The sequence below is a fragment of the Rhyacophila brunnea genome, unplaced genomic scaffold (assembly GCF_057557595.1).
Source record: "Rhyacophila brunnea isolate RB1 unplaced genomic scaffold, BYU_Rbru_1.0 scaffold_185, whole genome shotgun sequence".
NCBI lineage: Eukaryota > Metazoa > Arthropoda > Insecta > Trichoptera > Rhyacophilidae > Rhyacophila > Rhyacophila brunnea.
In genome coordinates this window covers 209,766-223,769 of record NW_028232843.1, presented here as the reverse complement: position 1 = coordinate 223,769, position 14,004 = coordinate 209,766, and the positions used below count along the sequence as shown (strand labels likewise).

General features: G+C 34.9%; 1 protein-coding gene across 2 annotated transcripts; it reads right to left on the bottom strand.

Moving 5' to 3' along the window:
• Positions 1-3,213: 3,213 nt before the first annotated feature.
• LOC147073053 (uncharacterized) lies at positions 3,214-12,227 on the bottom strand. Of its 2 annotated transcripts, none has more exons than XM_085945666.1 (4): positions 12,021-12,227; positions 11,602-11,748; positions 8,881-9,018; positions 3,214-6,404 (listed from the first exon to the last, which is right to left on the bottom strand). In XM_085945666.1, exons 1-4 carry the CDS (start codon positions 12,219-12,221, stop codon positions 6,288-6,290), a joined length of 603 nt encoding a protein of 200 aa, XP_085801792.1. In that variant the 5' UTR covers positions 12,222-12,227; the 3' UTR covers positions 3,214-6,287. The 2 variants fall into 2 exon arrangements, 1 of the variants encoding a protein (XP_085801792.1); XR_015070497.1 differs by lacking the exon at positions 11,602-11,748 and having other exon boundaries at positions 4,044-4,685; positions 4,852-6,404; positions 12,021-12,209.
• Positions 12,228-14,004: the final 1,777 nt, after the last annotated feature.

Below are 14,004 nucleotides of genomic sequence, written 5' to 3'. Positions count from 1 at the left end.
AATTATTGACCCACTTTCGTACCTATACATACGTAGGAAATATATACCTAGTAGGTATATAGGTACATAATATCGTTTTTGTGATTGAGGTCTCTTGAGATCAAAAAACAAACACAACCTAGGTATGTCCTACTGTAAATAACCTGATAGTAAGTAGTATGTAAGGTTTTTGGTCTAAAACCTTACAAAATACCACAATGACGACATGGAGTACCTACTTATCTACCTATATGTATATTATATCTTTAGCTACAATAGAAATGCTATGCTGCATAATGTTAGATGCAAAAAAATAATCTTAAAGACTACCTATCTAACCTAAAAAAATATTATCAACGAATATAAAATGGGTATTTACGTGACCGATACCGAATATGATTGAAGTATTGTAACTGATACCTAATTATAACATTATTGATATGACTGCTCGAAAGTCGAAACCAAAACGTCAAACGATCGCAATAAGTTAGAACTGTCAGTGCACTAACAATCAAAGTTATAAAGTTTCTGTTATTAAAGGCTGTGCATGACGCAAATTAATAATATGTATTTTTTAAATATCGGGACCTTAGATTAAAGTTATTTATTTATAATAGCGTATTCATCCTGTCAAAAAACTTTACATACTTTGGTTAGACAAAGATACCTACATAATATTATTATGACGACCTTCATACCATTTTCAACAATTTCCCTGCCAATTTCATCCCATATCTTATCTTTCTTTCTTATGTTTTGTAGTCACTGTCAGAGAAATCATAAAGGATTGGATATTTCCGGACCAACTCGATCAGCTGCTCAATGTCTTCGCCATTTTGATTTTACTAATTCCCTTGGCGAAATTGTCCGCCGCGAATAAATTCGCTGTCGACAGAGTTCCCGAAAATCGCAGCGAATATTCGCTGCAAACTCGCACTCAAGACGCAAGGCGGTCGCGCAAGCGTGCTCTGCCCCGTAAGCCAATACGAGCTTTATTGGCGAATAATTCGCTGCGAATATTCGCCGCGAATATTCGCTTTGGTTTGGGGAGGCTATGCGATTTTATTGAATTTTCCAACATAATGTAGACAAGCAATAGATACTGTAAAACTTGGTGCTGTTTATTTTAATTCAAACATTGTAACTCCCAGCTCAAATCTCAAAAAAACAAAAGCAAACATGTAACTCCTCTATATTCTATGTTAATAAATATTTTGTAAAAATGACCAGATTTACTCATTTATAACATTGAAATACTAAAAGTGTTCAAATTTCCTAAACCAGTCCGTTTTATTTTAAAACAGTTTTTTCTTCCTTCTGTGAAACGGATTTACAAGTTCCGCGCATTTAGTTGACGAAATGTCATTCCAATATTATCTTTTGAAGAAAATATCGTTGCATAAAAATACATTGCATTTTTCAAAAATATGCATACCAACCTAATTATTCTATTATAACTTATTTATTTTTTATTACGGATCATAAGTTAAAAACAGTAGGTAAGTATAATTATTATTTACTGCGTTTTTGCTTATGAAACTAACATTCATCCATTCACAATCATAAATAAAAAGACAAATTTTAAGTTTAATAATGATTTTTTTTAAATTTTGACACTTTTGTGTATACAAAATATTTATTTTTAAGTAATCTATTATAAACCGAAATATTTAGAGAGCATACACCGTTTTGGCTATTTTGCGAGATTCTTTTGACTGGATCTTCCAAACGGATGCGGTTGTTTTTGTTCGGGATATTTTGACGGGGTATATAGTAAAATGGAAAAATTGGAATTTTTCGCGTAATTTACATGGAAAAACAATACAAAATACATGAAAAATCATGTAATTAAATTACTCAAAGGTGTGCATTTAAAAAATGTGGAAAAAAAATGTTTGATGTTAAAACTTAACGGCCATTCAAAATCAAATTTATAGCCTAATATAAGAGATAAAAAATTGAAAAATCATGTTAAAAGTTAAAAAAAATATATGTAATCGTATGCACCTAACAAAACAATTTTAAGGTAAATTTATTGGTTCAAGTATCAAGTCACTAAATTTTAAAAAATAATATCTCTCAAGATACGTGGGTGGGTCAATAATTCCTTAGAAAAAAGCATTAAAACAGTTTTTATTTTTGTATTTTTTTTTATTTCTTAACATAATCTCCTTGGAGCTCAATACACTTGGTTAGACGTTTCTCAATTTTTTTTAAACCGTCAGAAAAATAAGTTTTCGGAAGGTCCTCAAAATAAGCATTTGTCCGATCGATGACTTCTTCATTTGAAAAAAAACGTTGTCCACTTAGCCATTTTTTTAAGTTTGGGAAAAGGAAAAAGTCACTGGGGGCTAAATCTGGCGAATACGGTGGGTGGTCGACCAATTCGAACTTCAATTCTTCAATTTTAGCCATTGATCGTAAACATGTGTGAACACGGGCATTGTCCTGATGAAAGAGGATTTTTTTCCTGTTTAAATGAGGCCGTTTTTCTTCAATTTTGTTTTTTAGCTGGTCCAATAAAGATGCATAATAATCCCCTGTTATTGTTTTTTTTTTTTCCAAATAGTCAACGAAAATAATTTCACGTGCATCCCAAAATACAGTAGCTATAACCTTACCAGCTGATTTTACGGTTTTCGCCTTCTTTGGACATGGTTTGCCTTCGCAATCCACTGCTTTGACTGTTCTTTCGTCTCGGGAGTATAGTGGTGTATCCATGTTTTATCTACAGTCACAAAGCGACGAAAAAAATCATCCGGATTGCGTTGCATGAACGACAACAGGGCTTTAGAGGCCACCACCCTATTGCGTTTATTGTCGACTGTGAGCAAACGCGGCACCCATCTTGCAGAAATATTTTTCATGCCCAATTTGTCATGTAAAATAGAAATGTCGCTACCTTTTGAGATCCCTGTAACCTCAATTATCTCACTCAACTTTAATCTTCGGTCACTTAACACCATATCGTGGATTTTATTGATCATTTCTGGTGTAGTCACCTCTACAGGACGTCCTGAGCGTGGTTCATCCTTTGTTGATGTACGACCACGTTTAAATTCATTTAACCAGTTATAAATAGTTGCAAGTGAAGGAGCAGATATGCCGTGAACTAAATCCAACTCATTTTTTATTTCCTTTGCTGTTAACCCTTTTATATTAAAATGTTTAATAACAGCTCTAAACTCAATTTTCTCTATTTTTTGTAAACAAGCAAATTTTTTTTTTAAATGTACGAGAATGTACACACAACAACCCGACCAATCTGATTGAAACTTCGCAGCATACTGAATCGGTAGTGCCGCTGCATGAAAACAAACCGCTTACAGTACTAGTCGCGCCACCTGTCGGCTTTTCTAAGGACTTATTGACCCACCCTCGTATAATCTCGAAATCGAAAAAAGTACATGCACAAACGTAAGCCAATAATAGGCAAATTGATGACCTAATAAAAAATTAAAAAAGTTTGTTGGATGGTTCTACTTAACGTTCATCAAATATTTCATATCGAATAACTCACGCACTAAATGAGAAAAAAATAAAAAAAGTATGCATAATTGCGCATTAGCTATGCGACAAGAGATTTCACTACAAAAAATATTTTTAAACCCACGCAGTCAGGTTTTGCATACAAACTTAAAAATTAAATAGCGCGCTGAATACAGGTGAAAAGGCAAAAAAAAATCGTGCACTAACGTTTACTACCAACGCACTAGTGCTTACAATTTAATTTTTGAAAAAAATATAAGTTTAGTGACACAAGTATCCAGCATTTAGCTGGGTCACCCAAATTGAAATGCGAATAACCCCCTTAATGTGCGTGCACAAACGAAATAAACGCGTGCACAAACGTGCACTAACGATGCACAAACGAATGCACTAAAAAAAAGTTGAAATTTCAACATTGGGTGACCCAACGTTTAGCTGGAACACCCAATTTGAAATTGGAATTTTTCGGTTATTATAGGTGCACAAACGAAAAAAAAACGTGCACAAACGTGCACTAACGATGCACAAACAAACGCACCCAAAAAAAAATGGAGTTTTAACATTGGGTGATCCAGGTAAATGGACCTAAATTTTTCTATTCTCCAGATGTTTGATAGTTTTAGCAGGAACCAACACGTAGTTTCAATTTATTCCGGTAGGAAATTTCAATACAATTTACAATGTCACAACAAGAAAAACAACGTTGATTTTACTATCAATAAAATATAGTCAGAGGTAACTTCATACAAAGGCGGCACAATCAGTAGGTTTATATCAGATCGCATTATAAAGGTAGTCGTTCGAGGCACCGTCCGACAAAACAATAACTTCTTGCAAATACTCTTAACATACAATATGCCGTACGCCTAGGGTCGCTTGACAAGATAGCATATAATCACTCCTAACCAACATTTATAAGGGTATTCACAATATGAATATTGTCATTTATTTAAGCGTAGGACATCCGTATTGTGAATATAATAATATATTTATCATTTTATACGATGGTCGAGGCAAAAGCGTCAACCGAAAGCGTCGTGGGCACAGGTTCCAATCCTGGCTGGACACCGTTTCTCGTAAAAACTAAATCTGTTAAAACAACCTCCACTCTATGGAGGCCTATATGTTCTTATTAGGATCGGAAATGGTCGATAAAAATAGTGCATTACGTCGTGAGCATCTATATGGACATACAGTGTATTCATATGGTTTTTCACCTGTGTGTCATTTCATGTCTTTTAAAACTACTAAGTTGCGAGCATCTATATGAGCATACCTTGCATATATGAGGTTTTTCACTTGTGTGTGTCATTTCATGTTTTTTCAGATTAATAAGTTGCGCGCATCTATAAGAGTAGACCTTGCATTTATGACGTTTTTCACCTGTGTGTGTCATTTCATGTTTTTTAAGATCACAAAGATGCGAGCATCTTTATGAGCATACCTTGCATTTATGACGTTTTTCACCTGTGTGTGTCATTTCATGTTCTTTAAGATGACTACGTTGCGAGCATATATATGAACAAACCTTGCATTTATGAGGTTTTCCACCGGTGTGTCATTTCATGTATTTTAAGAGCACTAAGTCGCGAGCACCTATATGTGCATTCCTTGCAATTATGAAGTTTTTCGCCTGTGTGTGTCATTTCATGTTTTTGAAGACTACTAAGTCGCGAGCATCTATATGGGCAAACTTTGCATATATGAGGTTTTTCACTTGTGTGTGTCATTTCATGTTTTTTAAGATTAATAAGTTGCGCGCATCTATAAGAGTAGACCTTGCATTTATGAGGTTTTTCACCTGTGTGTGTCATTTCATGCTTTTTAAGATCACAAAGATGCGAGCATCTTTATGAGCATACCTTGCATTTATGACGTTTTTCACCTGTGTGTGTCATTTCATGTTCTTTAAGATGACTACGTTGCGAGCATATATATGAACAAACCTTGCATTTATGAGGTTTTTGAGGTTTTCCACCGGTGTGTCATTTCATGTCTTTTAAGAGCACTAAGTCGCGAGCACCTATATGTGCATTCCTTGCAATTATGAAGTTTTTCGCCTGTGTGTGTCATTTCATGTTTTTGAAGACTACTAAGTCGCGAGCATCTATATGGGCAATTTTTGCATATATGAGGTGTTTCACCTGTGTGCGTCATTTCATGGATTTTAAGATTACTAAGTTGCGAGCATCTATATGTGCATAACTTGCATTTATGAGGTTTTTCACCTGTGTGTGTCATTTCATGGCTTTTAAGACTACTAAGTCGCGAGCATCTATATGGGCATACCTTGCATATATGAGGTTTTTCACCTGTGTGCGTCATTTCATGGTTTTTAAGACTACTAAGTTGCGAGCATCTATATGTGCACACCTTGCATTTATGAGGTTTTACACCTGTGTGTGTCATTTTATGGATTTTAAGATTACTAAGTTGCGAGCATCTATATTTGCATAACTTGCATTTATGAGGTTTTTCACCTGTGTGTGTCATTTCATGGTTTTTAAGAGTACTAAGTTGCGAGCATCTATATGTGCACATCTTGCATTTATGAGGTTTTTCACCTGTGCGTGTCATTTTACGTGTTTTGAGATGATTTAGTTGCGAGATAATATTTTCTTGACTTCGACTACCAATAACGCCCATGTGAACTATTTTGTGACTTTTTAGAGCACTTCCGGATCCAAAAACTGCGTTACAAATGCTGCAAATCAAATTACGTGAGAAATGAACTACTCTTCTCAGAATAAGTCGAAGTTCCTTCGGAGTCTCTCGTTCTGAGATTTCTCCTTTAATGTTTCTTCTATTGTCTCTATTGTCTATTCATCTATTGTCATTTCAGAATACTGCATCATTCTATCTTGGATTCCATCGGGTGAGGATTGTTGACACCTGTCTATATCGTGATGCTTTGTAAAAAAGCCTTTAGTAGAAACCTAGAAAAACCAAAATAATCGATCTTATTATCAATATAAATTAGATTTTAAACTGTTCCATTTGAGTTATTTTTTTACACTTTTGCCTTACAGCATCTTCAGACATTATAAGTTAAGTGTGAGTGAAAATGACAATAAGAAATGGTAATAGTTCCAACATAGATTTTAAATACAGACACCATAAAAAGCACCTGAATGTAACATCGAAAGGCAAATGCACAAAACAGACTATGACACAATATTGTGGTACAACTCTTGGTAGTATGTTTAAATCTATTATAGTTCCGAATGCGAAATTCCAGATTGATGGGAATAAAATAGTTCTACTCGGCAACTGTGTGTACTGTTTATTTCTCACATATATTGATAAAATCATCATCATCATCATCAGCCTGAATCTATCCACTGCTGGATGAAGGCCTCTTCAAGTTGCTTCCACTTCTCTCGGTCCTGTGCATTGCGTTGCCACGTACTTCCGCAGAACTTTATCATTTCATCGATCCAGCGGCCTCATGGTCTATTTTGTGGACGTTTTGTACTTCTTGGATACCACTGGATGACTAGATTTGTCCAACGATTGTCTCTTCTTTGAGCTATGTGTCCAGCCCATCTCCATTTAAGGCTTTTAATAAACTCTATTACATCGCAAACCCTTGTCTGCTTCCTTATCCACTCATTTCTCTTTTTGTCCTTTCGCGTTATGCCCAGCATGCACCTCTCCATACCACGTTGTGCTACTCTAAGTTTCTGGATCTCTCTTTTACTTAGGGTCCATGTTTCACACGCATATGTCATCACGGGAAGCACACACTGGTTGAACACTTTGCGCTTTAGGCACAGTGGAAGGTCACTTTTGAAGACATTATTCAGGCGGCCAAAAGCACTCTAGCCTAGCTTTACCCTGCGAACAATTCCATCAAATATACATCCATCTATAGATACTTGTTGTCCCAGATAGATGTAGCTTTTCACCTGTTCGAGCTGAGTGCCATTGATGAGGATCTCTTTTTGGCCTGCAAAGCAGTTGAACATGACTTTCGTCTTTGTTACATTTATTTTCAAACCTACTTTGTTGCTTATTATAAAAACACCAGATTAACGTACATCCTATGAGGCAGTTTTGCACCCTGTTCGATAAAAAAAACATTATAAGCCAGTAATTTCTGTGTTAGTGTGTCATTTGGGAGTATGCATAGTGTCGGAAAATGCCGAAAGGCGTAACCGATGTCACAAAAAATGTTCAAATTGATAGAATGTATATTAAAATTTCATCAAGCAACTTAGATCAATAGTATAAACAATATTTTAATATTAACTAGAACCCACTTATCTTGGCTACGATTATAAATGTTGTATGCAGTGTTACAGAATATATTGGGGACGTGGATCTATACCTGAAAGTGCGGGAGGGAATTTATATTCAAATTTCATCAAGCGACTTCGATCAACAGTTTAAACAATATTTTTATATATCATACTTCTGAATTCGTGAGGTCACGCATACTAAGCGTCGCATAGGGACGGCAGTTAACCAAAGAGCGACACTCTCGAGAAGGAATGACTCGGTTTATATAATTTACACATATTAAATGTTATTGGATAAATATTTTTCGAATTAATAAAGTTTACCGGTTGAGCACATCTGATATTTAAATAATGATCTGAGCAAAACAGCAAGTCGTGTTGCTAAACACCTTAAAAACGGACCTGCGCAGAAGCACACGTACTTTCGTGCGCATATAGTAGGTGTGTAAGCGCTGTGTCTTTGTGTGAAAGGTGTGTTTTACACGTTACAATAGTATATTTTCAGTTTACAATGAAAACCTCATCTCTATCGCGGTATGACAAAAATCCTTTACAAAGACAAGCACGAGAAATTAATGTTTTTAATTTGACCCGATATTTACAAGTGATGAAAAGCAGTACAATTTTATGATAAGTAGATATATATTTATAAGTAAAATGATATTCACAGTTTGCGTTTTATAACAACTTTACTAAAAAAAACAATAAAGACATTATTTGAAAATTATAAAAAAAATGTGATTGGGCATCGATATAATATTTAATATGTATATTGATTACTTCTACTATTTAAGTGATAATTTATGTTCTCCTAATTATTTAATGAATACATACCTGCAGCAATACAATCAGTTAATATGGCCTTAAAAAGCGTTTTCTTCAAAACTCAATAATTCCCCTGTATTAATTAACCAACATAATAATTAAGAAGTTGAGACTATAACTAATGGCTCTTATAATACTCTCTGGAGCGCTTTCCAAATTGAGTTACCATAGGCAATCGGCCTTTGTATTTTAAATCAAAGTAGGTAGGTATTGATTACTTTAATTACTTTTTTCAATACGAGTGGCTAGGAATGGTACGGAGATTTATCGAGATTTTAAACGTCAACCTTCGATAAAAATCGGCGAATAGAGAAGCAAATGTTACAATATATAAAATTGAATATACCCCATGTCCTGGTGTGTAATCTGATTGTGAACATCCGGGTTGAGGATTTTCATCAGAAAATGGTGGCATTTTATCTTCAGTGAATTCGCGCTTTATGTCAGTCTCAGCTTTGAGACCAGCGACACCCGTCACAGCGAACTGAAATAAACAACGTTTCATATAACATGTTGTCAATAAGTACATATTATTAATATAGCATATTAACGTTATTATCTAGGTGAAAGTAGGCTGTTAAGATGCGACATAAATAGTGCACACTAAACATTATCAGGCATACTTATTTGTTTTCATTAAATTAATATTTAAAATTCCATTTAACCCTGCCTAAACTAAGCCATAATATCGCGGTTAATAATAAGAGCTTTCCAAATTGAAGTTCTATTGCCAATCGGCTTTTGTATTTTAAATAAAAGTAGGTTTTTTAAATTTAAATTTAAAGGTAATTTAAAATGCACGTTAATTAATATCGATAGGCCGCCTGATTATTACGAACCAGGTGCGTCTTTAGCGTCCAATGACTTAATTATTTTAACATTATAAAATTTAGAGAAACACTAACTGAGAGAGTATATCACAGTTAGTGTTTTTCTAAATTATATAATGTTCAATAATCAGAATGATATATTCTTAAATCTTGTGAATTATTCGTTTGAATAAAAGAAATAATTAATTAAAAATTATTAGCAAGTACAAGAAGTTGCTTAAAAAATATTGGAGAAATTCCTAGACGTCGGTTAGTAATCTTCGTAATAGTAAAATAGCTACCTACTTTGTTTTAATAAACAAAAATCGATTGCCGAAGTAGCATGATTTCGAAGAGCGCTGAGTGGTAGGTATTTAATAACCAATAGCTTAAATATTTGTCGTCATTAGTATGTCTTCCGTAGCATAATGGCTGAATGCGACGAGTTTGGGGCGTTTACCCGTTGGAGATGCCGGGTTCGATTCCCGACCAGTTGGCTTACTTTTTTCAAAAAAGTTTTTTCTATTGGTTGTGATATACTCTTTCAGTTAGTGTTTAACTAAATTATATAATGTTCAATAATCAGAATGATATATTCTTAAATCTTGTGAATTATTCGTTTGAATAAAAGAAATAATTAATTAATAACTTTACTTTTTTCCAAAAAAAGATCTCTTCCGTTTGTTACATATTTTCTCAAAAATGTTTTCAAAATGATGTATGTTCAATATATTATATAAAATTCCATAAAAATGTTAATATTTTATAAAGGAACGTCTCTCGACAATATGTCCGAGATGAATTCTACAGTTTTTTGACATATTGTTCGGCGCGGAGCTGATTCTCTGGAGAGACTGGTAGTTTTGGGTAGCCTCCAAGGCAGATGAAGCAGAGGAAGAGCGACCAAGTAAAAGAGCTGACTGAAAGCAGCCTTCACTCTGTCCTGATAGAAGCAGAAGATTGAGAGGAGTGGGAATTCTTGATCGCTTAAAAGATGATAACATTCCAAGGTGGTCACCATCCTTTACCATGAGGGAACGACCAAGAACTAATGGGAAACATTGAAAATGTACAGATCTATTGTGCTTTTATTTAGCGATAATAACAGTTACTGTTCACACGTAAGATTGCTGACTGTCGTAAATAGTAAGAGAGACGCCATGTTGTCATTTTAAGGTAGGTACTTTTTGACAGGTCGTGAAAATCGGTTAACCTCAAAATGAGACTGCGCGGTGTAGGTTGTTGTGCGGATATTGAACAAATCCCATCTGTCACGTGAAAATTCAGAAGCGAACTTTTTTGATTCATGCTAGCAATCTTGCAACTTGCACAATAATACGTGAGTACACGTGGATTTTCTTTTTATGGCCTCGGTAATATGTACTGTCAGCAGTAAATCATTGCATTACAACTTTCATGAAGAGTTTCAAGTCATCAGCAAACAACATAAACATAGTATTTTTAATTACCAATGCTGTCATTTATAAAAAAACGTGAACAGCAATGGCCCCAAGTTTGAGCCCTGAGGCACACCAGAAAATGTTTTAAATGTCATGTCTGTGACTGATAGAGGGTGTACGATACGTATTGCTGACGATTCTTAAAATTCTCCCGAATAACGCGAGAAATCGTTTAACGGCCAGCTCCAAATCCATGCTGCTCATTCATTATAAATGACCAGCGCCATCTATAGATTAATACTTGAGTCGGCAATGAAATGACTCAATCCTCGGAAAAATCATGCTGTGCATGATTATCTCAAGAACTTTTGCTGGTGCATAGAGAATGGCTACCGGCCTATAGTTTTCCACTGATAACTCCGTACCACTCTTATGAATTGGAGTAACCTTCGACATCTTCCATGCTTCCGGAAAGATACCCGGCTCTATTGTCAGGTAAAATATAATATATGAAAGTGGCCCTTGACAAAGTCAATACAGCCCTTTAAAAAATCTTGGGAGATATGCGATCCCTAAGAGCGGGTATTCCTTTTTTTTTTTAATAAATCTAAACACGTCACCCTCATCAATTAGGAAGATGTCAACGGATTGGGCACCGCATGATCGTTTCTCTACATAATATATAAGAGCGTGACATACTTGTTTCTCCGTCTAATCGCGCCCATTCATGCAGCGTCTCGAGACAATGGTGTCGCGTGTGAAACGGCTCAAAGTTTAAAACATGTATTGCTAATTCCAATCTTCGATATAAGACTGCACCAAGGGAAGAAAAATAACACATTATACAATTGAACAAACCAGATGTATTGGCCTGTAATCTGAACCCGGTTGAGGATCTTCAACATCACATAATGGGTTTATTACATCTTCAATAATCTCGCGCTTGATGACGGATAGTTGATCATCCGTCTCAGGTTTTATATTAGAGAGTTCCGCTAAAAGATACTGAAAGAAACTTTATGGTTAACACAGTAAAACCACTTTCACTTGAATGACTAATTATAGTCAAAATGAATTAGAAGATAACCTGCCCTAACCTAAATCACAAATGTATCGTAGCTGTCAAAATGTATAATCGAGTTATTTTTTAAATCAACGTTTAATATCATTGTGTCTCTACGGAGTTTATAAAAAAGCAAGATATTATAATAATATATTAATCGTTGTTAGTCACAATACAGAGTGATTGTAAAAGAAATCAGTATCCCAAAACTAACCTCGAAATTGCAACATGAAACGTCGGCATTCTCCTGCTTTATATGAGTGCGAACTTCCGGGCTGATTGGGAGGCTAGTCTGCGTATCAAACAAAGGTTTGCCTTCTGTATCAGACTGTTCTCCATCACATTCTCGCTTTACGTCCATTTTAATGGTAAATGTCAGGAAGAACGCGACAAGCAGGATCCATTCAAGGTACATTAATTTAAGAGAAGTGTTGCCGCAATACGTAATCATTAATTATGTATGGCCGAAATACTGAATAGTCTATACCGTGGAAGCGATTAAACAATTAACTGTGCTTTATTAGATTTAAGTTTTGTACTATTCTATTTGAGTAGGTAGTTTTCTACCACTCGGGTTTTGCCTTTAGATATTTTCAAGCACTACACGTATTCACCAATGGCAAATACACACTAACTGCGAAGGTAGGTATATTGTTACACTCATGACTATTAAGCCTCTCCTGATAGTCTAAATTACAATTATTAGTTGTAACCATGTCTATACTATACTATACTGCAATATGTATAAAAAGAGTGGAAAAAAATACATAGTCGCGGTGGACGCAGAATAATTAAGTTCGCGAATTCCCGCGCAAATAACTTTTTCATATTGTATTACTATAAAACGAATTCAGATAAATAATAATTAGAATATAGGTAAGCGATATAATTAATATTAGGAACGTAACAACATAAGATTCATTTGGATACTGTTAAACATAAGTTTCTTTGTGAAAATAACCGTTGAAAATATAAAGCCACGTGTTCAACAAAGAAAGACATTTCATTTTTGTGAATCCCGGGTCCTACCAACATCCCGAGCTAGCCACAGGACCCGGGATATCTCAATACCTACACTGTTATTTTTAACCTATATAATATAATCAATTAGGTAGGTAATACAATAAAGTAGAGACACTTTATTGCCTACCCATTCAGTCAAGGATCAAGTAAGAATAACAAACAAGACATTGTCAAAGGGCCATGTCTTTATTTGACTTTGCCCTGTCTATCCGTGCTTGGTGCAAATCATACCCAATGTCCGTGTGCCTGCCTCAAAATACGGGTGGCATTTGGTTTGTATTACACTGACAGATATCTTATTTTACCACATTGAAGATTAATATTGTGTTTAACAACGTTTGTAGAAGAAAACTTGAAAATAGGAAAAATGGGCCCTTTTGCCATTTGAATGCCGAGATGCGCTAATCTCGTTATGATTGAGGAAATGCAGACGATCATTTTCGTGCCATGTTTTGTTTAGACAACAAACAGTGATGCCAACCGTACTATAATTATAGTATTTGTAATATAATTTTGGCCCGCGTACTATGTACGATATAAAACAGGTATAGTACGCCCAAAATACTATAATTTTAAAAATTCGGAAAAATAGATAAAAATAGTTGTTTGGGGGAACTTAAATAACTAACTTTTAATCTTTTGTCTAAAAAACAAGACGTTTTTCACCTTCTATTTGAATTTTTGTCTAAAAGAAAGAAGACGGTAATCACTTTACATCTGAATATTTTGCAAAAAAACGAGACGGTTATCACCTTACATTTCAATTTTTGTCTAAAAAACGAGACGTTAATCACCTTACAGTTGAATTTTTGTCTAAAAAAACGAGACGTTAATTACTTTACATTTGAATTTTTGTCTAAAAAAAAGGTGACGTTAATTACTTTACGCGTATTTTTTGGAAAATGCAGTCATTCAACGCGTACTATATTTTTTGCCGAAATACTATAATTTTGGAGGCTCGGTACTATAATTCCACTTTGAAAATATGGCAGCACTGACAACAAAACACTTGTGGCAACACTTTTCTAGCATTACCCTGATGTATCCTGTCTGTCACGTTGTTCCTGCCATATTTACACTTAACATGGATGTAAAGCAAGAATGTGATGGAGGACACTCCGATACAGAAGGCAAGTCTTTGTTTGACATGATGCCTAGCCGTCCAAACAACCCGG

Bases quoted from the DNA above. Each gene is read 5' to 3' on its own strand.
- LOC147073053 (XM_085945666.1), bottom strand. From the start codon at position 12,221: ATGTACCTTGAATGGATCCTGCTTGTCGCGTTCTTCCTGACATTTACC. The intron at 11,749-12,020 runs GTTAGTTTTGGG...AGTTTCTTTCAG, and splicing joins TTTCATGTTGCAATTTCGAG to TATCTTTTAGCGGAACTCTC. The intron at 9,019-11,601 runs GTTTGTTCAATT...TGTTTATTTCAG, and splicing joins ATTACAGGCCAATACATCTG to TTCGCTGTGACGGGTGTCGC.